Source organism: Petaurus breviceps, unplaced genomic scaffold (genome assembly GCF_028583685.1).
Source record: "Petaurus breviceps papuanus isolate PSGF00001 unplaced genomic scaffold, PetGlider_PUasm1.0 90845, whole genome shotgun sequence".
In the NCBI taxonomy this organism is placed as follows: Eukaryota; Metazoa; Chordata; class Mammalia; order Diprotodontia; family Petauridae; genus Petaurus; species Petaurus breviceps.
Genome location: NW_027187359.1, coordinates 3,650,816 through 3,676,486, shown reverse-complemented (window position 1 = coordinate 3,676,486; position 25,671 = coordinate 3,650,816). Strand labels below are relative to the sequence as shown.

At 42.9% G+C, this 25,671-nt stretch overlaps 1 protein-coding gene across 9 annotated transcripts in view; it reads left to right on the top strand.

Annotated features, from left to right (window-relative positions):
* The first annotated feature begins 1,109 nt into the window (after nt 1–1,109).
* The window catches only part of SCARA3 (scavenger receptor class A member 3), a 65,358-nt gene continuing 40,796 nt past the window's right edge, over nt 1,110–25,671 (top strand). For 3 of the 9 annotated variants that reach the window (XM_069071940.1, XM_069071938.1, XM_069071936.1), the window contains exons 1-2: nt 1,250–1,518; nt 1,820–1,907. In XM_069071940.1, the coding sequence (XP_068928041.1) occupies nt 1,901–1,907 (7 nt within the window). In that variant the 5' untranslated portion in view covers nt 1,250–1,518; nt 1,820–1,900. The other 6 variants (XM_069071941.1, XM_069071937.1, XM_069071939.1 and 3 more) reach the window with 5 other exon arrangements.

The following is a 25,671-nucleotide window of genomic DNA, read 5'->3' as shown; positions in this document are numbered from 1 at the left end:
AGTTACTCAACCAGGACACCCTCTATGTAGATGATGGATTCCATTCATAAAACGTGCCCACTGACCCTCTCCCATCACTTGTCCCCATAGCCAATAACTGAATAGCATACAGGCCAGTTAGAACTCACCTATCTTTTGAACCAGGATAGGGCAAAAGACAGTTGAGGGTATGCTAGGAAGGACCTCTGTTCTTCATTGAACAAGTTGTGGGTTTGCCATTGGGCATCAGCAGAGCCATGCGAAAGGGTGAACCACAGATGTCTAGGCTTACCCAAGAGCAGACCCTTCAGGAATAATAGAGAACCATAGAACTGCAGGGACCTTAACCAATGATATCTCACAGAATCACAGAACTGAGAACAGAAAGGGATCCCCCTGACTTAAATGCTTAAATTGGTCTCTTTGCCACTTCTCCCCATTATTCCTGGTTCTTCACTCTGGGGCCAGACACAACAAATCTAATCCTTCCTCCATGCAATAGCACTCCAAATACATGAACACAGTGATCATATCATGCTGAGTCTTCTCTTTTCTGGGCTAAACGTCCCCAATTCTTTCAAATGATCCTTATAGGAGATGGAGATGGAATTCAATGCAATACGGCAGATGAAGTCTTGCCACTGGACTCCAGTGGCTCTGGAGGAAAAGAGTGAGGCTGACGACTTGTCCAGCTCTGCCTCATTCAAATCCAGTTCACTTGCAAGTTAAGACATCACCTTCCTGGTGCAGTTGGGCCTCTTCTAGAACAACGACAGTAACAACAACATGACATGGATATGGAACTCGATCTGGGACTGCGGGTGAGGTCCTATGGGGCAGAGGAGAGTGGGGCTATCACCTCGCTATTCCTGGAAGTGACACTCTTTAACGGGCCCTCCAGTTCTCTCCTAGCCCAGCAGCTTCAGGAAGTGTTCCACTCCCTCCTTAAAGAAAACTCCAGCCTCCCAACAAACCTTGGATTAGATGACCTCTGAGTCCCCTTCCAGCCCTGAGGTCCTATGATTCTATAATCACAGAATCTGAGCACAGCCAGAGACCTGACATTTGCTAGCAATTAGAGTTACTATGGAGTGGGGATGGGAGGAGGGCTGGAGAGCAGGGGAGGGGAGGGAGACCAGAGAGAGAGTGGGCTGGGGGAAGCAGAAGAGCTTTATGTCAGATTTCCCTGAGCCTGTCAGCTGAAAGCATCCCAGTCTGCCCCGCCCTAGGGAGTTGCTAACATTTTCTCCCACTGGGGGCAAGGTGGGTGTGAGCCACCAAAGGGGAACTCCGGGGGTGTTGTCGAAGGTGGCAGGGGAGCAGGGGCGACACGGGGGTGGTTCACAGGGAGCAAACAGCCACACAAAGAAGTCCTGGCCGCGGCAGTTTCAAAAATACCAAGGAAGTTGATCTGGGCTCTGGCCCAAGAAGTGACGAGGCTGGGAGAGGGAGGAGAAGGAGAGAGAGGCACGGGAAGCCTGGATCACACACTTGGAGTTTGGATGTCTAGTGGGAAAGAGAGTGACTCCTTGCTGTTGGGTGAGTGGGAAGGGATGGTTAAAGAGAACAGCTGTGTCAGTTCCAGGCTGTAGGCAGCAAATGCCAGTGGGGAGGAGTCACCACAGGGTACAATTCTAACCTGGGGCATGAACTAAAATCCTCAAATCCCAGGCCTTTGAGGGAGCCCTGAGAGAGGTCCAGAGGCTAAGGATGAGTCCAGAAAGCTAATCCCTTCCTCACTGTAGCTCTTGGGTTGAGAGGGGCACTAAGATGCTTTGTATAGTCCTCTAGGGAGTCACCTGCCATCCTGTCTTGGGCCACACAAGCTATCCCCTCCCAGGTCATTCCAAGAAGCATCTGAAGTTCCCCAAGAGCCCCTTTCACCACCTTCCACCTCTCGCTCCCGACTAACAACGAGACCATGAAAGGTAAGTTCTGGGCAAAGATGGGGCCTAGGGTTAGGGAGAGCCCTTTGGGGTCAGACCTGCTAAAAAAAAACACCTTCTTCCCTGTGACCATTGGGAGAAACTGGGGACAGGGAACACAATGGGCTGCTTTGTCTGAAAGGCTGCTGCTGGTGTCCTGGGATGGAAACATTCAAGTTCAGGGCAGGAGGGGGCGGGGGAGGTGTGTCCGTCTGCATTCTAACCACACTGGGAGATCCCTGATTCTGTGACAGCAGCAGCAAGGGAGCAGGGCAGGGAGCATTTAAATAAACAGATGGACAGAAGGGCTCTTAAGTAGACAGATGGCGGGGTGGGGGAGAGATAAGAAGGTGGGGCAGAGAAATGATGAAGATAGTGACCAGGGCAGAAGAGTTCCTGCATCCAAGATTCACAGGAAGTTATTTCTCTGATAAAGTTTCTGCTTTTACTCTCATCCAAAGAGTCAAGATGTTAGACCAGTCTGGTCCATCCATCCCTATCATATATCTCTCCAACTCCCATACCCATTTTACAGATAAGGAAAGTAAGGCTTAAAGAGATTATCATTTGAATCCTAGAGGAGCTCTAACTTCCAGTGTCAGCAACTGCAACCAAGCAGTGAGATTTAATAAAGAGAGTGGTCCCACCTGCCCCTGCCCCATAACTGTGCAAAGCATTTAGCCATCACTAGTCTGAGGCACAGCTCTGCCATCTACCCCCAGCAATGATTCCCAGGAATTGGCTGCAAGGGATGGCCAGCACCTCTGCCCTCTTCCTTGGGATGAAGAATTCCAGTAGGACGGGGACACGAAGAGAATGATGGTCCAAAGATCCTTAGCCCTGCCTGCCCTGTTGCTGCTCCCCCCACCTTCCTCCTGACTGCCTCAAATTTCTCGACAGGTCTCCCCTGTCCTTGTCCTAACCTACTCTTCCTCTCACCTACATAGTCCTCTACAAATAAGTAGCCAGGGCCAGAGCCAAGCAGGGTGACTGAGGAACTGAGTCCTTCACCCCAGGTCGATAGGGATTGCATGTCGGGAGAAGTTTTCTGGACTGTTTTTGGTGTTGGGATCAAGATTCAAGTGTAGTCCTGTCCTGTGCTATATCTCTTCTTCTCACTACTTCTTGTCCCTTACATTGGTCATAAGTGATAATTAGCACTGGCCTATTACATGTCCCAATCTCCCAAGTGTGGGCAGAGGAGGAGAGATGTTGGGAGAATTTGGCAGTCACAGGGAACAGAGGTCTTAGCACTCCCAGAAGTCTTAGAAATTACCTGGTCCTGCCTCTTCCTTTTCTTTATTTTAAAAGATATATATATATATATATATATAGTATTTATAATAATATATAATCACTGTCTTATAAATACATATTAACCTTGGCTAGATAGCTTTGTAAAAAGTCCAGTTTTTCTTCCCTGTCCCCTTCTGTTCTCTTTTCTTCTGCCTACTCTTTTATTTTTCTTTCCCTCTTTTCTTCCTTTCATCCTTCCTATCTTCTTTTTTCCTTTCTTTCCTTTCTCCTTCCTTCCTTCCTTCCTCTCCCTTTCCTCTTTTTCTTTTCTTTTTTCTCCTTTCTATCATTTCTTCCTTTCTTCACAAATGAAGTTGCTATGGAGAGTTTTATGCAAATAAGAAGAATTTTTTCCCCTTTATCCTTAGGGTATAGTCCTCCCCATCCCCTCGTTTGACAGCTAGGGGCAGTAGAAAAAGCAGCAAATTTGTAGTTGGTGTGCAAGCTGGCTCTGCCACTTATTATCCACTAGACTTCAGACTAGCCAACTTCTCTGGGCCTCAGTTTCCTTCTCTGCAGAATGAAGGAGGTTGGGCTACATGACCTCTAGAATCCCTTCCAACACTAAATGTATACTCTTATTAATTCCCTATTTTATTTATGTAGCACTTAAGTTTTACAACGTGCTTTTCATATGCCCAACAATGGGGACAGCTCAAATAAGAGAAGAATATTGGACCATGACAAAGTATAAGGAAAGCCTTGGATGCTCGGTGACTTGTTCCTGGTTGCACGAGGGGTTAGTAACAAAGCTGAGCCAAGAACTCTTCCCGCTATTCTGAGACATATTTCTTTGTTATCATCATAACTTTGCACACCCAGAGGTATTATTTACAAAGATATTCTCAGATTCTCATAAATTCTCACAAATTCTCATAAATCTGGAGTGAAAGGGATCTTAGATATTCCCTAGCCTAACCCCCATATTTTGCAGGTGAAGAAGCTCAGGTCAGAGAAATTAAGTGACTTGTCTAAGATCAGATAGAAAGGTGATAAGCAGAAACGCAGCATGCAAACCCAGGTAAAGTCATCAAGTCAAATCAACAAGCATTTTTAAGCACCTACTATGTGCCAGGCACTGTACCAGGTCCCATCACGCTTTCTTCCATTGTGCCACACTTCCCCCTTTTGGGACCCTTCAAGGCACCATCCCTATTTTGCCGATGAGGAGACTGAGATTTGGAGAGAGTTGATGACTTACCAATTAATAGTAAGGGGTGGAACTCAGAGTTAGTTCCCACCTCATAAAGTCCAGGGCACTCCCCTAGATCTGTGTAAAATTCCACCTCCCATTACCCTTTCTAAGTGGCTCCCCTCACGAATAACAAAACTGTTTTCAGTCTCAGAGGTTTCCAGGGCTTGACAGTGGGGAATACCAACCAGTCAATTCCATTCTATAGCTTCCTGGACACCCAGATCTCAGGGGTCATGTCAAATCTTTAGGAAGGTATTGCTTATTTATTACCTGATGGAATGAGAAAGAGCTTAAAGCCCTGATTGGGACCTTACCCTGGCTGCTGGGCCCACACATCACCAAGCCTGGGATGGTGTCAAGCCTAGGTCCAACATCCTGTCAGGGTGGCTTGGGGTCTCGCCAGCATTCTAGGCATAAATATCGTAAGATAAAAATAATGATAGGGTGGGGAATGATGGAGGCCTTTGCCTTTAAAGACAAAGCCCCAGTCTGCTGAGGTTGCACCAGTATAGCCCAGCTCCAAAGAAGAAAGGAAACCATAACTTAAGCCATCCGGGAATAGTGGAAAGATTGGTGAATTTGGAGTCAGAGGAATGGGTTGCAATTCCAATTCTGCCATAGCCTGTGTAACTTTGTGTAAGTCCCTGAACTTCCTCTGGTCCCAGTTTCTTCATTAAAAATGAGAATGTTGGGGTGGCTAGGTGGTGCAGTGAATAGAGCACCAGCCCTAGAATCACGAGGACCTGAGTTCAAATCCAGCCTCAGACACTTAACACAAAACTAGCTGTGTGACCTTGGGCAAGTCACTTAACTCCAATTATTGCCCTACCTTCCCCCCTCCAAAAAAGCAACAAAAAAAGAGAGAATGTTGAACTCAGTGACCACTAAGGTCCATTCTTCCACTAAATCTATGATCCAATGAGTCTATGTTTTAAAGCAGTGGTGTTAAATTCAAATAGGAATGGGAGTCACTAAACCATATATAAGGATCCCTGCAGGCTGCCTATTGACTTAGAAAACCACATGTCATCATTATCAATGTTCTATTATATTTTTATTTATTTTGTTAAATATTTCTCAGTTACATTTTAATATGTTTCAGACCCACTCGAGAGTGTTGTGGGATGCATCCCACAGGCCACATGCTTCATATCTCTGTCCTAAGGTCTCTTCAAGTTCCAAATCCCTTAATCCTTCACCCTTTACGGGGGTAACTCAGAAAAGAAATTCCAGGTTTGGAAGGTTAAGGATCACAGACCCTAGGTTTAAAGCTAGAAGAGGCCTTGGAGGTCACCAAGTCCAACAACCCCTTCATTTTATAGAAAGGGAAACTGAGGAATAAAACAATGAAGTGACTCAAACATAGAGTAAATATCAGAGCTAGGGTTTGAAGTCAGCCATCTGACTCTAAATCTGGCACTTTTCCTATTGTACCATTTTGCAGAATGGTGTGGTTGTGAAGTAATGAGGAGGAGGGGGAGAAAGTTCCAGAAATAACATTTTGAACCTTTAGTAGAATCAATCAACATGCCTTTATTAAGCAAAGATTATGTACCAGGCACTCCTGCTAGGGGATACAAACACAGAAGGGAATCAGCCTTTCCCTTCAGGAACTTACATTCTATTAGGAGAGACACCTACTAAGATATTTCTCACTTGGCCAAGCATGCTTCATTGACTACTGTAATCAAACCCAAGTCCTACCTCTCCTATCACACAGTAAGTTCTTCAACAAATGACTGTTGAATTGAATTGAATTCAGTTGAATCACCTCCTCTCCATTAACAAGTGTAAAAAGTCTTCCTTAAGAGTAGAACTCTGGAGTTTGGTAGGAGGCTTTGGCACTACCACTGTCAGATATCAGAGATGCTATGGAACTCTTTTTGCAGTCATACAATGGATAACTGGAGACAGAGCTTTAACAAATGGGGCAGGGCAATGTGGATTTTGTACCAAGGTGCTAAATTTATGGGTAGAAAATGGAAAGAAGGAATGTAAGTTAGCACCCCTGTTAGCAAGAAGAATTAGTGAAAATAGGACGTTACCAGGTGACCAGCTTTCCAGGTGAACTCCTCCTCAGTTATTCCCCCACTCTACACCTCTGCCAGAAACAGTACCCCTTCCTCCAGGCAGCAACAACCTCAAAGTGTCTAAGTGTCTCCACTGACCAGGGTCATCAGTGTCCTGGTTTAAAAAGTTGATTGAGGGTAAGTTTAAGTTGAATGAGGGTGAGTTTCATGAAACTTACCTTGAATGTGGCTTGTGGTGCCCAGTCACAAAAGCCTCTAGTTACAGCTTTGACTTGAGATTAGCTCAACTGTTTCTTGGTTTTCTGTTTCTTTGTTTGTTATTCTTTTTGAGCCTGGATTTGCCTAAGTCACCTGGGCTAAAAGTGTAGCAGCCACTCACCAACCCAAACCCAACATTGATCAGTACAGAAGGTTTGGGGATTTTGAGGGGGGGGAGTATTGTTTGTTTATTTTTACAAAAATATTTTTCAATTTTGTATTTATTTTTGACAAATTTTTTTTTAATTTTGAGTTCCAAATTCTCTCCCTCCCCCATCCATTGAGAAGGCAAGCAAATTGATATCAATTATACATGTGAAATAATGCAAAACATTTCTATATTAGACATATCAAGGGGGGAGAGAGAGAGAGAAAGAGAAGGGAGGAGGGAGGGAAGAAAGAAGGAAGGAAGGAAGGAAGGAAGGAAGGAAGGAAGGAAGGAAGGAAGGAAGGAAGGAAGGAAGGAAGGAAGGAAGGAAGGAAGGAAGGGAGGGAGGGAGGAAGGAAGGAGGAAGGGAGGGAGGGAGGGAAGGAAGAAAAAATAAATAAAAAGAGAGAGAAAATTATATTTCAGTTTGCACTCAGAGTTTACCAGTTCTCTCTCTGGAAGTGAGTAGCATGTTTCATCACGAGTCCTTTGGAGTTTTCTTGGATCGTGTATTGATAAGAGTTGCCAAGTCTTTTACAGTTGACCCTCTACAATATTGCTGTTACTATGCACAATGATTTCAGGTTCTTCTTACTTTACTTTGCATCAGTTCATTTAGGTTTTGTGATTTTTTTTTCTCTGTCACTTTTTATAGCACAAGAGTATTCCATCACAATCTTTTGTCACAATTATTCAGCCATTCCCCAGCTTATGAGCATCCCCTCACTGTCCGGTTCTTTGCCACCACAAAAAGAACTGCTATAACATTTTTTTTATGTATAAGCCCTTCTCCTTTTTCTTTGATCCCTTTGAGGTATAGACCTAGAGGTGGTATTGTTGAAACAAAATACATGCAACCCTTTGGGCATTATTCAAAATCATTCTCCAGAATGATTGGACTTGTTCACAACTCCACCAACTGGTTATTAGTGTACCTATTTTCCCTCACCCCCTCCATAATTTGTCCTTTCTGATATGTATGAAATGGTACCTCAGAGTTTTGATACAGAAGTAGTGACCTGCTCTGTTTTTCCCACCTGGGCTAGTTTGTCCCTCCTTAGACAGCCTGTCGTCACTGTCCCCAGAGACTTACCATATTAGTGCCATTACTACTGATACTGGATCAACTTCAGCCCTACTATAACTCAGAACCCCTGAATTTCAGTGATCCCCCAGCCTTATCCTAGACAGCTTAGTGGCACAGTGAATAGAGTGCTGGGGCTAGAGTAAGGAAGATATCTTCCTGAGTTCAAATGTGGCCTCAGACACTTACTAGCTGTATGACCCTAAGTAAGTTAACCTTGTTGGTCTCAGATTTCTCATCTGGAAAATGAGCTGGAGAAGGAGATGTCAAACCACTTCAGTATCTGCCAAGAAAATCCCAAACGGGGTCATGAAGAATCAGACATGACTGAAACAGCTGAACAACAAAGACATCCTCCCCAGGTAGCAGGGATTACAGATGTGGGCCACCATGCTTGGCTTCACCTCTTTCCTAGTGTGTTCTCAGGAAAAGCATTAGAGATATGCACTACAAAACAACCCTAGTAGATGAGGGCCTGTCTGAAGTCAGAGGACCTCAGAGGACCTCAGTTCAAATTTCAGCTCTGATGCTTATTATTCGTATGATCTTGGGCTAAGTGTCCCTGGGCCTTACTTCACTTCCTCAGTAAAATGAGGAGGTTAAACCAGATGGCCTCTAAGGTTCTTTTCCACTCTCAGTCTACAATCCTATCATCCCTCAGGGCACTAAGCACATTGGGTCACTGACCATTTGGGGATGCCTATGCTCTAATGATTTATGTTTTTTATGTGAAATGTGAAATATTGTGGAAAGAGCCCCAGACTTGGAGTTAGAAGACACGAAAGTTAGCCTCTGGATGATTTACTTTACCTTAGTTTCCTTGTCTACTAAATAAGGGAATTGGACCAGGTGGCTTATGAGGTATCTCCTAGCTCTAAATCTATATTCCTATAACCTTTCTAAGCTTCTTTCTTCATCTGGAAAACGGTGAAGAGCTATTATTTTAATCTAGTGACATAATACTTACAAATTTCCTATACCTCAGTATCCTCATCTGTAAAATGAGACAGTTGGACTAATTGACAGAACCACAGTTCTGAAACTTGGGAGGCATCTCTGTGGCCGTCTAATCCACCCCATACTGGAAAGGAACCCCCACTATAACCTACCCAAAAAATGGTCAGCCAGGCTCTTGAAGAACAACAAACCCATCGCCCCTTTGGGTGACCCAGTCTACTCTGGGTTAGCTTTAATTATTAGGAAGATTTCTTGACATCAAACCTAAATGTGATTCTTTGCAAATTACACCCATTTTTTGGGTCTTTGTATCCATTGGTAGTGAACACTTTGGCACAAGATAGGAGCTTAATAAATACTTATTGATTAATTAACTGACCCTTGTTTCATGCTCTAGGACCAAAGGGACCAGGTCTAATCAAATCTAAGAGGCCCTCTAAAATTCCTTCAGGTTCTAATTCTCAGATCCCATGACTGATAGACCTGAGAGCACAATTTGATCTTAGAACAAGGAGAAAACTTAAGGATCACCTGATTTAACCCTCTTGTTTTACAAAGGAAGAAACTTTAGCCCACAAAAGTGAAATGACTTGCCCAACGACTTTACTTCTGTTAATCACAGTCTTTCATCAGTTCAAGCATAGCAGGGGTCTCTGTCCATAACTAAGTGGAGCTATGGATAATCTTCTTAGTAAAGGGTCAAAGCAGGGGTTCTGATCCAGGTCCCTTTACACCAAATCTAAAACTCTTCCTACTGTCCCTCTGTGTTTTATAACTATAAAGGGCTATAGAAACAAGAATTATTATTACTTCTGGAGACCCAAGGCCATAGCATTCCTGGTGGGGCCCTGCTGTCCCCACAGCCTTGAAATGCAAAGGTACTTAACCTTGGGTCCATTAACTTTTTTTTAATGATTTTGATAAGTGTATAATACTAAGTATTTTATTTTATGCATTAAAAACACTATTCTGTTAAGAGGTCCATAGGATTTATAAGCTGCCAAAGGGGTCTATGACATTTAAATAGGTTAAGCACTCATGTTCTTGAGAAAAGTAGAGAAACTATCTGTATTCTATAGGGGATCTGAGTTAAACTAATATCCTTCTGACAATATTACCTGGGGTAGGAAAGGTGACAGCACAGAACACAGTCTTTTTCAAGGCTATAGACACTAAACATCTGAGCTGCTTTCTAACACTAGTGACCTCCACAATATGTACAGTCAGATGATAGGATTTTGGTAGTTGTTTTTATTTCTTTCACATGGTAAACAACAAGGCTGGGAAGGAGGGAGGGGGAGATTAGGGGTCCCTTCCAGGCTGGATCTTCTCTGAAAGGAAACCCTGGATTTTGTAAGCTTTCTGGAAATGGCACCACCAAATCCTCAGCTGATCCTCTGAGATTCACATTTTTTGGCAAGACTTTCCTGTGTCCCCATCCCCCCACTCCTCTCAAACCAAATAGTGTCAAGTTATGGATTTTTTTTTAAGAAGAGGGCTGAGAGAAGGGAAAAACCACATGCATAAGATTCCTCATCTGTAAAATGAGGGGGTTGGTCTCTAAGGCCCTTTCCAGCTCTGAGATTCTATGTTCTTGAAGAAAACATGCACATGCACACACACGCACACACACACATACACACTAATAACAGAACACTCTACTCCTGGGCAGATTGCCTAGCACAACTCTGCCAAGGCAAGTCCCTTCCAACCTGCTGTTCCCCTCTTTCCTGCCTCACCAGCCCTGGCCGCCCACATACGCCATATCTTTCCATGAAAATCCACAGCTGGCGCAGATCAGGGCACATCTGAAGGTTCCCTTCCCATACCCCCCACACCCTCAAAACACAGTTCTCTTGCTCCACAGCTATAGGTCTGGGTCAGAATCTCTTTCCATGGCTTCCTGCCTGCAGGTCAGAGCCATTACTTGCTACCAAGAGGCCCTTTTGGGAGTGGGACATGGCATGAGAAGCCAAGATTACTATTTTAAAGTTCTGACCCCTAATTCCCTCAGGACCTCGGGCCAAAGGTCCCAGAGGAAGTGGCATTGGGTGGTTCTGTGGACAAAGGCCCAGGCTGCTGCCTCCAAAGGACCCTATAAGACACTCCTCTGATCATAGGGGCCCTATAGACTTAGCTGTCATGAATGCTGATGGCTAGGTTCACACCCTGCTACTCTCCCATGCATGAAGAGGTGCTTCCCAACACCCATCTCTTGGAGGGGGTGGGTAACATTCCATGACCCCCATCTTATGTCATAAATACATCTCCCTAGAGCAAAGAAATGGGCTGAAGGGAGGCAAGAGAAAGTGACATAATCCCAAGGAAAATCTACTTCATGCAGGCTGGCTGTGGAGTGATTAAATTCTGCTACTGGCCTCATGAGTTGGCCCCATGCCTGCCTAGAAGGACTATGGGCCTCCCTTGGAAAGCTCCAGTTCTGGACTGCAGACCTCCAGTGTTTGCAAGGGACCAGAGGCTGCAGCAAAGATGTTTAAGGTAGCCAAGCAATGTTCTTTGAAAATGACACTTTCCTTAGGATCAAAGCCTTAGGGATGGAATAGACCTCAGAGACCACATAGTCCAAGCTCTGCCTTTTTACAGAAGGTAAAACTGAGATTCAAGTGATTTGCTAAAAGTAACACAGGTAGTAAGTGGCAGAGCCAAGATTCAGATCCAGGTCTTCTATAATGGAAAGGCAGAGTATTACAGTGGAAAGAGCCATGACTGGAATCTGAGGACTTGAGTTCAAACCGCACCTTCAACATTTATTTTTTTCACATTTATTATTTGTAAGGCCTTGGGTAAGTCTCTTTCCTTTGCTCTGGGACTCAGTTTTCCCATGGGTTAAATGGGGGAGGGGGTTGGATTACATGCTCTTTAAGGTACTTACAATTCTGGGGATCTTTGAGTCTATGAGAAAAAGAGTTGTTCTTTTACTCAGAATTGATTTGTTTTTAATTAGAAATCTGTGAGTCTAAGAGAGAGGCTAGGGAGTGTCTCTAATTTGGCAGCTCTCAGCCAAGAACAGGCAGTTGCCCTGGGTGGTAGAAGAATGGCTTAGGGCTGGCCCTGGTGGCTCGGAGTACTTATTATCAATACCATATATTTTTAGCACTTGATTATATTCACTTTAGCTCTCTGCTGTCTGGAATTGTTCTCTAATTTATTCCAGCCAATAAAGAATAGGAAGAGAGAAAAAGGGAGACAAGACAGTCTCATGAAAAATCATCCCTTCTATTTATATGGAGGTTTCACAGTTTACAAAGTACATTCATATCTACCATTTTACTTGACCCCCCACCGTATTAGGCAAAGGAGAGGTTATTATAATTCCCATTTTACAAATGTAGAAACTGTGGCTCAGAACTTAGGGTCACAGGCTCATAGATTTAGACCTGGAAGGAGACTTGAGAATCATCTATTCTGAAACTCTCATTTTACAGATGTGGAAGCTGGGGCAAAAAAAAGGTTAGGTGACTAGTGTAAGACCTAACAAGTAATAAGTACTAAAGTCAAGATTAGAACTCAGATCCCAAACCCTGCATTTTACAGAGGAGAAAACTTGGAGTGAAGTGCCTACGTCTCCATCCCTTTGTTGTTGTTCAGTCGTTTTCAGTCCTATCTGACTCTCTGTGACCCTATTTGGAGTTTTCTTGACAATGGGTTTGTCATTTCCTTCTCCAGTTCATTTTACAGATGAGGAAACTGAGGCAAACAGGGTTAACAGCTAGTTAAGTGCCACATAGCTAGTAAGCATCTAAGGCTGGATTCATGAAGATGAGTCTTCCTGACTCCAGGGTTGGCACTCTGTCCACTGAGACACGTAGCTGCCCTAGAACATGGCAAAGCCAAGATTTGATACCATCCCAGGTCCTCTGATTTCAGATCCTGCATTCCTTCCAGTGAACCAAAATGACTAAGTGAGCTACCAAGGATCCCAAAAAGATGAAAGGAACAAAACAGGGGTAAGATAGTTGATGAGAGTGAAAGGGGTATGAAGCATTGGGTGGAGGAAATAAGGCTGAGACATCAGTGGCCAGAGGAACCTGTGTCGATGGAAGCACTGGGGTCAGAATGGAAGCATAGGTCAGAAGCAGGAACAAGGGAGGCCAGGGTGTAATGAGAAGTGGAGCAAGAAATGTCAGCTGGCAGGCTGAGATTCACCAAGGTAGAAAGAAGGGCAGATTAATGGACTCTGACGTATACACCTCAATGTACTCATGCAAGTACTCATATGCACAAACACACACAAAAGTTCAGAGGGAAGTTACAAGTGAGGACTGGGGCTGACAGACTGGGACTAATGAAAATCATTTTGCAATCTTAATTGCAGCATTTTCTAACCTTAACTATAGCTATCTCCCAACTGAAATTATAGTGTTGACTACCAATAGACTGAAAACTTTTTATATCTTTTTAGACAAACAGCTATTTAGAAAACCCACACTGTTAACTTAAACAAAAGATAACTATACAAATATGTTCCTTGAAGCTACAGAAAACTAAAGTTATAATTCCTTGACTTTGCCCCTTATGGGAATAGATAGCCCAAGAGAGACCAGAGAATGATCTAAGACCACAACCTTTGGTCACCAGGAGTTTAGGACTGGAACTGGAGTCAGGAAAACCTGGGTTTGAACCCTGCCTCAAACACTTATTAGCTTGGAGACTCTGAACAAATCACTTACCCTCTATGGTCCTGAGTGTCTCGTGGAAAATGAAGGGCTGAATTTGATGACAAGGTATCTTTTAGCTTCAAATCTATGGTTCTGTCTAGGGCTGAGTTAGCAGGAAACTTCTTGGTTAAAAGCTTCAGGCTATCTCCTACCTTTAGAGAACTAAATCAATCTCATTACAAATATTTAGAACATACAGAAACACCAAGACACTCAAATTCTCTATCTTGCTCTTCTGGACTAGAAACAAAGAAGTATAGTATATCAAAAAGAGCCCTAGATTTGTGTGACCTTAGGCAAATCATCTTAGCCCAATTTCCTCACCTGTAAAATGAAAAAGGTATTGGATTAGATGGCCCCTTCCAGTTCTGAAGCTGTGGTGTTAAAGAATACCCACCTTTGTTTCTGTCCTACATTATTACTTCAATTGGATAATACATCACTGGGGCATTGGCCTCAGCACCTGGACAACCAGATCATCCAAAAGTGCCCTTTAAAATTTCTAACAGTTAATATAATTTCCTAGATTTGAGTCCTTAAGACTAACCCTTCAGAGACTATCTCTTCTTCTTAGATGCTGCTATCTCTGTAATCGCGTAAACTAAGGTGCAACTTGCTGGGGTTCATAACTAATCTTCCTATAGGGTGTGAATACTAGGAAGGAGAGGAATAAGGAATATAACATACTTTTCCAGCCAATTATATTTTTCTATAAAAAATTACTAAGTAAAATATATCATAACAATTCATCTTTAATTACTAAAAATAAAAATACACATGATTCAGAGCAAGGTTTAAAGAAATACAAATATAGGAACTGTCTGTAGTAGCTTTCACACTAATCTTTAAATGTTAACAATCACTGTTTAATCTAGCTATAGTCCTGTCTGAGATAAATAAGACAAAACACTTGAACTTTTTTGTAGAGTTAGAAGACTTCTAAAGTAGATGATAAGTTCCGAATTTGGCTATCACTTTGGCATTTTAGGGCTTATCACAACAACATAAGTATCAAAAATTCTTACAAATGGATTTCTCCCATCTGTAGCCTTTTCATACTACTCCCTGATGCTCTGGACTCACGCTATCTAAATTTTCAAGGGGAATATGCACTTTATCCGTCTATTTGTTTGCTTTCTCTAATTTTCATATCAAAAGAAGAAAAGATTAAGTGACTATTCTAAGGTCTCACCAGTTATTAGTCGAGTTAGAATTAGAACTCAGGACTCATCCCCTTTATTTTTCTAAAGAGAAAACTGAGATGAAATAATTAACCCTAAGGTCTCACAGCTAGTAAACAACAGAGCCATTCTGTACCACATTAGGACTTTTTTGTGGTTGAGTCATTTCAGTCATGTCTTCGTGACCCCATTTGGGGTTTTGTTGGCAAAGATACTAGAGCAGTTTGTCATTTCCTTCTCCAGTTCATTTTACAGATGAGGAACTGAAGCACATAGATGAGAAACAGGCAAAGGGACTTGTCCAGAGTCACATGGCTACTAAGTATCTGAGATCACACTTGAACTCAGGTCCTCCTGATTCCAAGGCTCTCTATTCACTGTGCTACCTAGGTGACTTTTGGGGTCTGTGTAAAAATGAATGATTTTCTCTTTCCACTTTGGAGGTCATTTTCCTCCTGCTGAGTGGTCCTACTCAGTTTCTTGTTCTTAAAACCAGGCTGCTATAAAACCCCCAATTTATATCAAATACTAAAGATTATCCACTAACCATTCTTATGAACTTTTACCTCTCTTCAAACTTGCTCCCCATTTTTAAGGGATCAGGCCTTTTTTTCTGAACATTTAAAAATATATTTGAACAAAACAACATTTTAAAATGGAGTCATACAGTGGTTTTTCCATTAAACAAATTTTCTTTTAATGAATCTTTCTGAGGGACCTAATGAAAGAATAAATAAATTTAAGCTTTATTTCATTTCTGAAACCCTGTCCTTGACCATTGGTCCATATGCATTCTCTTGAATTAAGGAGTCTTTAACTATTTATTCCATTAGTCCAATGGAATGGTCTGATCTCATCTTGTTCATGAGTAGGTTTTTTTTAATGGTAATGACTTCTAGGAAGAAGTAGAACGAGGTAGGAAAGGTGAACTCTTGGTCTGGTACAGAGACTAGAATTAAATGTAAGGTTAATAGTGCCCTTTAATATTTAACAATTCTGGATAGTAACCCCCAGTTTCCTTCTTATGAAAAGGGGGTAGAAAATGTTTTCCTTACCAATTCTGGTTCTGAACATTAGCCAGGAGTTTCATAGTTGAGTGTTAGTGCGTCTGGAGTGAGGCAAGGATGAGGTCTGGTAGGACAAGTGATGAGGGAAATAGCTATTGCCCCCTCACTCCAATATTTCTTACATAGCCCTAGAGTTCAGCCCTGGGAGATAATTCTGTATTCTGACACTCAGAAAAGGTAAAGTCATTTAACCAAGGTTGCTGGGTACATGAGGGGCATTAAAAAGAAAGAGAAAAAAAAAAGTCCTGCCCTCATGGAGCTTACAGTCAAGTAGGGGAGAAAAGACTGGCTTCCTCAGCTTACATGTCACTTCCTCCAGAAGGACTTTCCTGGGATGCCCAGGTGTCAGTACCATTCTTTCTAAAGTTGCCTTCCATCTGCAGTTATCCCTCCCGCATTGAGACTTTCCCTATTCCAGTTTTGACATATGTCAGGTAAGCATAAGAAATTCAATGACAGGGGGCAGCTAGGTGGTGCAGTGAATAGAGCACCAGCCCTGGAGGCAGAAGGACCTGAGTTCAAATCCAGCCTCAGACATTTAACACTTACTAGCTGTGTGACCTTAGGCAAGTCACTTAACTCCAATTGCCCTGTCTTCCCCCCTCCAAAAAAGGCAAAAAAAGAAAGAAATTAATTGAGAATTTTAAATTTGAGGAGAGTTTTGTGGAAGATGTAGATGACATGTGAAGGTCAACAGACAACACAGAAAAGGTTTAGAAACTCAGAAATGCATTAAAATATTTATGATATTGTATAATATCTGCATTTTATCTTTTAATATCATAATAATTCAGACTTCTCTGATTCAAAGGGAGGGCCAAAAAATTTTACATGGATTTTCCAGATGGAGGGGGTTCCCACTCCTCATGCCCTCAATACAGAAGGGATAACTGTAGTTTATCTCGTTTGTATGGATTTATAGATACTGTCTTTCCCCCTTTAGAACTGAGCTCCTGGAGGACAGGGATTGTTTTTGCTCCTGCTTTATATTTCAGGACTTAGCCTTGCCTGGCGCATAGTAGGTGCTTAATAAATGCTTGTTGATAGGTCAGTTGACTGATCACACAGAGGAAAAGTGAAGAGATGAAAGAGATGAAATAAATAATAGGAGGAGGAAGGAAAGAAGGGAGGGAAGGCACTCGAGCCTAGCATAGCACCATTTGTACAGACACAGAGGGGAGATGAGATGAAGCTGGAATGGCTGTGGGATCATAATACAACCCGTGAGGTCAGTATTTTCCAGCTACTACTTCGTGGGAATTTGTCACTGGTCCACAAAGCTTCTACTACCTAAGATCGTAGAATCATAGATTCATAGACTTGGATCTGGCAGGGACTTGGACATCACAAAGCCAACCTCCTCATTTTACAGATGAGGAAACTGAGGCCCCAGAGAAGTGACTTGTGGAGGGTCTCTAAGCCAGTAACTGTCCAAGGTGGGATTCAAACCCAGTCCCGCTTGGTTCCCGCTCCACATCTCCATCCACTATGCTACAGTTCTGATTCTTCCTTTTCCTTCTCACTCTGTTCTACCACCTTGGCTCCCTTCTTCTCCTTGGCTCCTGTGATCCATTCTCCCAAAGCCCCTAAACAAGGTCTTCTTAACCTGGGGCATTCAGAGGAAGTCTTTGGATGGGATAAAAAAAGTTTTATCTTTATTTTCACTAAACTCTAACTGAACTTCAGTATTTCCTTCAATTAATTAAAAGCATTATTCTCAGAAGTGGTCCATAGGCTTTATCAGACTGCCAAAGGGATCCATCATACACACACCAAGTTAAGAACTCCTGTCCTAGGAGTAGTTATGTGGTGCAGTGGATACAGCACTGGCCCTGGAGTCAGAAGGACCTGAGTTCAAATCCAGCCTCAGATACTTACTAGCTGTATGATCCTGGGCAAGTCACTTAACCCCAATTGCCTTAAAGAAAAAAAAAGAAAGAACTCCTGTCCTAGACTAAACTGAACTGAGGCTATGAAGCCAAGGTACCTTCAAATTTTTGTCACTGGTGTAAAAGGTGTATCAAGATAGAGGTGATGGGGTATAACTGGAATGTAGCTATCAGGGGAGAAGAATCACACTTTGGGATCCCTGGAGGTTTAGTTTAATTGCAAAATATGGCACTAGACAGAATCAGAGGATGTATGTTGGGGAGTAATGGGAAATAACAATTGGAGAGATAAGATGGAGACAGATTATAGAGCTTAAAGGCAAGGCAGAGGAGTTCAGATCTTCTGCAGCAAAAGGTACATATGTTTCTCTGGATGGGCAATCTCTCCTTCAGCATAGAATATATCCCCCACAAATACACATACATACACACACATAAACATACATACACATACACACATATACACTCAAGCACGTGCATGTGCACACACACACACGCACCCCTTGGTTAATGACCATCCCAAGTTTCTCTGGTCAAAAAATCTGTCCCCAGTGGGCAACCCTCTATGGACAAGTTTCTTCAAACTTAGCAAAGCTGATGCTCAGACAACAGAAGAAACATAATCTGTTGCTGGGTCTGCCAGAATTTGTGTTTTGCTGGCATAGTCTCCAAGACCTTAAAGTTTAGGGAAGATTCATCTGGCAGCTGGGCTGTATCCCCACTGGGCCATCTGAGGACATTTCAGGGTATCCCGGCTCCAGCTAGAAATATCCTAGCCCCAAAAGGTTACTTTCCTTTTTCACATGCCTGCCATCTATTTTGAGGGTCCATTAGTCCAAACCATTTGAATATATCCCTATATAGTAGCAATACAACAACTGCAACATGTTCATATGGAAATGGAGAAACTAGGTTTAGAGAAACCAGTTAGGAGGCTCTCCTCTGGCATAAAATACAAACCACTCCATTTGACATTTAAAGCCTCTCATGATCTGGCTCCAACCTGTTTTTCCAAACTGACTAGACATTAGTCCCCCTTACACCTTCTATATTCCTACCCAGTTGGTCTGTCTGCTATTCCCAACATTCCATCTCCTGTCTACGTGTCCTTAGGGTGACTGTCCCCTATTCCTGGAATGCTCTCCCTTCTCACTTGCACTTTGTAGAATCTCTAGTTCCCTAAAAAACTTAGCTCAATGCTCCTTCCTACATGAGAACTTTCCTAAACCCTGGCCCCATATTACTACTCTTCACCACATTCCCAATCAATCAATATTTATTAAATGTCTACTATATGCCAGACACTGTACCAAGTGGTAGGGATACAAGAGGAGACAGAAGCAGCTCCTGCTCTCAAGAAGCTTACAATCTAATAGGGGGAGACAACATGCAAAGAAATATATACAAAGCAAATTATAGAGGCAGCTAGGTGATGAAGTGAATAGAACACCAGCCCTGGAGTCAGGAGGACCTGAGTTCAAATCTGGCCTCAGACACTTAACACTTACTAGCCATGTGACCTTGGGCAAGTCACTTAATCCCAACTGCCCAGCCTTCCCACCTCCAAAAATTTTTTTAATAAAAGCAAAAAAAAAAATCTTAGAACTGTAGCAAATATGGCATCTTGGGTTTGATCCAAAATGGATCCACCTTTATTGAATTCTCATATAAAGCCAAGAATTTTTAGAGGAGATAATACAGAATCATTAACAGTCCTTCAGTAATTCTGTAACGCACGATGAGAGGGAGTGAGGTTTCTTGGGTGGGATTAGACGGGAAGTCAGACAATGGTATCCTTCCTACCTGCAACACTCCATACACCACGGCCTCCAGAGTCAGTATAGTCATGGACAGAGTGCTGGATTTAGAGTTAAGAAATCTGAATTCAGGGGCGGCTAGGTGGTGCAGTGAATAGAGCACCGGCCCTGGAGGCAGAAGGAACTGAGTTCAAATGCGGCCTCAGACACTTGACACACTAGCCATGTGACCTTGGGCAAGTCACTTAACCCCAATTGCCCTGCATTCCCCCCTCCAAAAAAAAGCAAAAAAAAGAAAAAAGAAATCTGAATTCAGACATTCACTAGCTGGAGGACCCTGGGCAAGTCACTTAACTTTCTGAGCCTCAGTTTCTTCATCTCTCACATAAGGATAATAATAGTATGTAACTCCTAGAGTTATTATGAGAATCAAATAAGATAATCTACATAAAAGGGAAAATGTCACCCATTATTATTCCATAGAAATGTCAGGTTATAGAAATTTCATCTATTATCATTCCACCAGTGTGTAAGTGTGGGGCATAGATTCTACCAGCCCAGATGATAATAATAATAATAAAAACCAACATTTATATAGCACTCACTATATGCCAGACACTTTACAATTATTATATCATTTAATCCTCATAACAAACCTGGGAGGTATGTTCTATTATTATCCCCATTATATAGATGAGGAAACTGACACAAAGGTTAAGTGACTTGCTCAGGGTTATGTAGCTAGTGAGTGTCTGAGTCTGGATTTGAATTCGGATCTTCCTATTTTTAAACCTGGAACTTAATCCGCTATACTGCCCAGTTGCCTTGGCTCCCTAAGATTTCTTAGAAAGCCTTTAAGAGTTTATGTCCTCCCCCGCTACCTGTCGCCCTCAGAATCATCATGCTCCCAATGTAAGGAACCTCTCTGAATTTAGTTGGCCTAAGCCTAAGACCACCAGTCAATCATCCATCATAAGGAGAAGAGTGGAAGGAAGCCTTTGCAACTTGCCAAGACCTACCTGAGCTTATGCTTCACTTCCATTGTCTTTAAGTTCCTTAAGGCTCTGTGGGCACCTCTCTTCCACCCTGAGGCATCTGAGGAGGACCTTAACAAATGGTGTTACCAAGTTATTAAAAATAGTGGCTTTCCTTTCTGTCTGCCCTACCCCCATCACCCTGCTGCCTATCCCATACATATGCATGTCCCTCCCACAAACATATTCAAGGAAGTTCACTTTTTTAAAGTTTGGGGTTTTTTTGTTTTTGCTTTTTGGAGGGGGGAAAGTAGGGCCACTGGGGTTAAGTGACTTGCCCAAGGTCACACAGCTAGTTTTGTATTAAGTGACTGAGGTCAAATTTGAACTCAGGTCCTCCTGACTCCAGGACCAGTGCTCTATTCACTGAGCCACCTAGCCACCCCTTTTTGAAGCTTTTTTTTTTTAATGGATATCTTTTGTTTTGAAATAACTTAAACTTCCCAACAAATAAATATTCACACATTCCCACCAAGTACATTAGGGATGTTCATTTTAAGAGTTGTTTGTACACAATCCAGTTTACTTTGATTTATCCAAATGAAAATGCAATGCATTCACAGAATCACCGATTTTGAGAGCTGAAATATATATTTGAGAGATCTTGGTGGCTCTCTAGTCCAAACAACAAGCCGAAGGAAGGCCTACTCTAACATAAATGGTCTTCCCGTAATTCCTGCAGGAGAGAAATACTTTTTAGGGGGTGAGGAGGGGGGAAAAAAGGAGTAGCTGGGCCTTATGACTTGCGTCATTTGTTTCCTGGATTGCATACCAAGGATTAAAGCCAAAAATCACCATTATTCTGCGAATCACTCAAGGCACAATGGAGGGATGTCTGATAAATTTGAGCAGGTGACAACATCTTGCAAACCAGGAAATACAAAGTATTAGTAAAGTTTAAAAAAAGAGTCATTATAAAATGACTGAATTAAAAAATATGAGCTGTATCCAAAACAAGGGTGAAGGAGGTATGGATAGCCTCGATGTACCTTGTTGTCTTTGCCGAGAGAGTGAGAGGAAGGTTTCCAGCATTTTGGGCAGACCTCCCCTGGTCATCTAATGGGAGGGCAGGGACAAAGGTCAAATGACATGGGCAGGCACAGATAGGTTGTGATCTGCCCCCTGGAAGGGGGTGTCAGAATCAATGAGATCATAAGCCCATTGGACTATTGAGTTACAGCTTGTACAGCTCATATGTCTCAAAAAACTTTCATGTTCATTAATGTCTTTTGAATCGGTGAGCTCTGACAGACTGGCACAACCTCCTTCTCCCATACACACTCCCACTTCCCATGACCACCAGAGCATGAATTCTTGTAAGATGCGGTGGTAACTGAAAACCCACAGGGGAGACTTTGGGCAGAGTCATAAAATCGTAAATCAGAGCTGAAAGGGAATTTAAAGGTCACCAACCCACAAAATCACAGAATATGAGGGCTGAAAGAGATCACAGCTGCTACCTAGTCCAACCCACATCTGAAGAAGGGCCTTCTGCAGTACACCTGATAAGTGGGCATCCAGTCTCTGTTTGAAGACCTTCAGTGAAAAGGAGGCTCCTGAGGCAGCCCATGCCACTTCTGAACATCCCGACATAGGTTTTGTTGGTCTGTTTTGTAAGTTTTGTTTGTAAGTTTTGCCTTTCAACCCAGTCATCTACAGATGAAGAAACAGAGGCCCACAGAAATAAAGTGATTTGCCTGCAATCAATCAATCAACAACAAACATGCACTAAGTACCTATAATATCCCAGGCACTGCACTACTCGGGCATAAAAATGTAAAAGTGAGACAGTCCCTGCCTCAAGGAGCTTATATTCTACTAGTGGGATACAACATGTTCCCAGGTAATTGCATAGGGGATAGACAGATATAGAGATAGACATAGACATAGACATAGAGATGTATATAGACACAAATATATGGATATATATGTGTGTGTATAAGTATATATATATATATATATATATATAGTTGTGTGTCTGTTGTGTGTGTGTATGTATATATAGACATATACATTTTTGTTGGTTTTTAGTCATTTTCAGTTGTGTCCGACTCTTTGTGACCCCATTTGGGTTTTTTTTTTAAGCAATTGGGGTTAAGTAACTTGCTCAAGGTTACACGGCCAGTTATTTCTGGGTATGGTGCTAAGTATCTGAGCCTGGATTCGATCCCCCAGGTCATCCCGACTTTGGGGCCGGTGCTCTTACTCGCTGTGCTACCTGGCCGCCCCTATTTGGGTTTTTTTTGACAAAGATACTGGAGTGGTTTGCCATTTCCTTCTCCAGCTCATTTTACAGATGAGGAAACAGGCAAACAGGGTTAAGTGATTTATCCAAAGTTACACAGCTAATAAGTTTCTGAGACTGGATTTGAACTTAGGAAGATGAGTCTTCCTGATTCCAAGCCCACTGTGCCACCTAGCTGCCCTTGTATATATACATATGTGTGCATATATGTATGTATGTATACATATGTGTGTGTGTGTACAAACACACACACACATATGCAAAAAAATTATGGGAACACTAACAATCAAAGGAACCAGGAAAGGCTTCTTGAAGGAGATGGTCCTTGAGCAGAGCCTTGAAGAGTGCTGAAGAAGAGGAAAGAGAGCCTTCCAGGTATGGGGAACAGCCTGGGAAAAGCCATGGATATAGAATGTTCTCTCTAGGGAACTGTATATAGGGTAGTTTATCTGAAGTATAAAGTATGTAAAGGAGAAAAATTTGTAAATCAGTCTGAAAAGTTATACTGGAGTTGGATTATGAAGGTAAATGTTAAACAGAGGAGTCTATACTTTATCCTAAAGACTTTGGAAGCTGTTGAAGCTTTGGGGACTGCTAAGAGCTGTGTTTTGGGGACAGGAATTTGCTCGCTGCATGAAGGATAAGCACAGTATACAAGGAAGAGGGCACATGAGTGGCAGCAGGTATGACCCTGGCCAGTGTGAGAGATCATGGGGTCATAGGTCTAGAGCTGGAAGGGACTTTAGAGGCCATCTAGTCCAACCCCTTCATTTTACAGATAAGGAAACTGAGGCCCAGGGAGGTTAAGTAATTTGTCCAAGATCACAAAAGTAGCAAGTAACAGAGCAGCCTTTCAGGGGTTCCTGAATTTGGTGTTTCAAGACCTATTGGACTAGGTAATGACCTTTGTCATCTAAGTAAGGGACCTCAAAAGTCCTCACATCCAACGCACTCCCTTTCCCTCTTTTTACAGATGGGGAAAATTAGGTACTGAGAAGCAAGCCAAGGCCACCCAAGCAATAAGTAGTAGAATGGGTGTTAGGTTCTGTGTCTTCTGATTACAAATCCTACAAACTCTAAAGTCCTTAGGAAGTAAAAAGATGTTACTCTGCCTACTTTGTTAGACACCTCTTCAAATCAATGTGCATTTTAAACAACTGCTATATTTCCTTGCTCCCCAGGCTTAAATCTGGTTGCACCTGAGATTATGGAGTGGGGTATTCAGGCATTCTTCTCCTTTCTACATTGCTAATACTCTTCCTGATATAAATAGGAAGTTGAGTCCATTCCAGGGGGTGGCTAGGTGGCACAGTGAGTAGAGGACCAGCCCTGGAGTCAAGAGAAGACCTGGGTTTGGATCCGGTCTCAGATACGTGACACAAAAAACTAGCCATGTGACCTTGGGCAAGTCACTTAATCCCAATTCCCCCCTCCAAAAAGAAAAAAAAAAGAGTCCATTCCAGCCTGTCATCCTTAGACCCTTCTGTGATCCCTATGATTCTACCTATTGCAGATCCTTGCTATATGTCCTTCCCCAAATGTTTCTGGGGTTTTTTGGGTTTTGCTTGTATCTCCATCCATTCTGTGGACAAGCACAATAATGCCAGGGCTCCAAGAGTCTAGCTAGCTAATGCATCCTAAAACTCTTGGCTTACGAAAAGCACTGGATGGATGTTTAAGATTATGTTCCCCCTAAGGAAGAAGTACTTGGAGAATTGGCCTCAAAATCTATACCTAGGTAAATGGATGCTCTCTAGAGCCTCTGAATATGATGTGTGGGTGTGAGGAACAGGAAGGCAGAAAGAAGGAAGACTGAAAAGAGATGTCTTTAGGGAATCTATGAGTTATGGAGCTAGGAAATGGGCAGTTAAGGGGAAAAGGGAGAGGGAGGGTTAAGTACAACCACTTGTGAACATTCTTAGCCTGGGGAGAGCTAAGAAAAAGGTGGCAGGTTCCTGCCACTCACATTTTACACTCAAAGGGCCCAAGTCTCGGACAGGATCAGAGTAGGGTCTTGTATGTTTTCACTCCATGACTAACTTGACTCCAACTTGTGACAAATTGGCCAGGGAAGCTGAGGAGCAAGGAAACAGAGTGCCTTCCGAAGAGGGTCAACTTTGGTCTCATTTAATTTAAACCTTCCTAGAACATCAGGGAAGGGGTATAAACACTGAAGTGATGAAACTGGCTGAGAAGCCAGAACTGGGTGGAGCCCTCGTCACCAGGGAGGGCAGAGGAACAACACCAAGGAGGGGGAAAGAAATTAGAAACACGGACAGGAAATCACAGCCAGGGCCCCGCTGCAGCAAATAAGAGTAACAGGCCCTGAGGGGTCGGAGGGAAGAGCCCTTGTGGACCTGCAGAGCCCCTATAAGGCTCCTGACTCAGAGAGGCAGAGGCTGGACCTGGGTGGGAGGGGTGGGGGGAATGGACAGTCATCTGTGAGAGTGGGTCTGAGTAGATCCTGGAGCAAAGACCCCAGAACATTCAGGGCTGCCTCCACTGGGGCATTAGCCTCTGCAAGAAAAAGTTCAGGGGAGGACCAAGAAGGCTAACTATGGACCACTGGGCTACTGACCCTGCTACTTCAAGAAGAGGTAGGTAGACAGTCATGGGAAGATGGGAGGAGGGAGGGCAGAGGTTTGTGAGGACAGAGGGCTGAAAGGGCTAGGTTATCTGGGTGGGTTTATAAAGATTAACCTTAGTCCATCCATCCACTGCTTTGTTTCCCTCTCTCTTCCCCAACCATGCATAGAAAGTCAAGGCAGCAAGCTATGTAGCAGACACTGTGTTAAATGCTAAGTATACAAAGAAAGGTCCAAGAAGGAGGCTGGGGGGACCTATCCCTGCTCTGAAGGAGCTCACAGTCTTATGGGAGAGATAGCATGCAGACAGCTATGTATGAATAAGATACATACAGGAGAAATGAGAGAGATTCTCAGAAGGA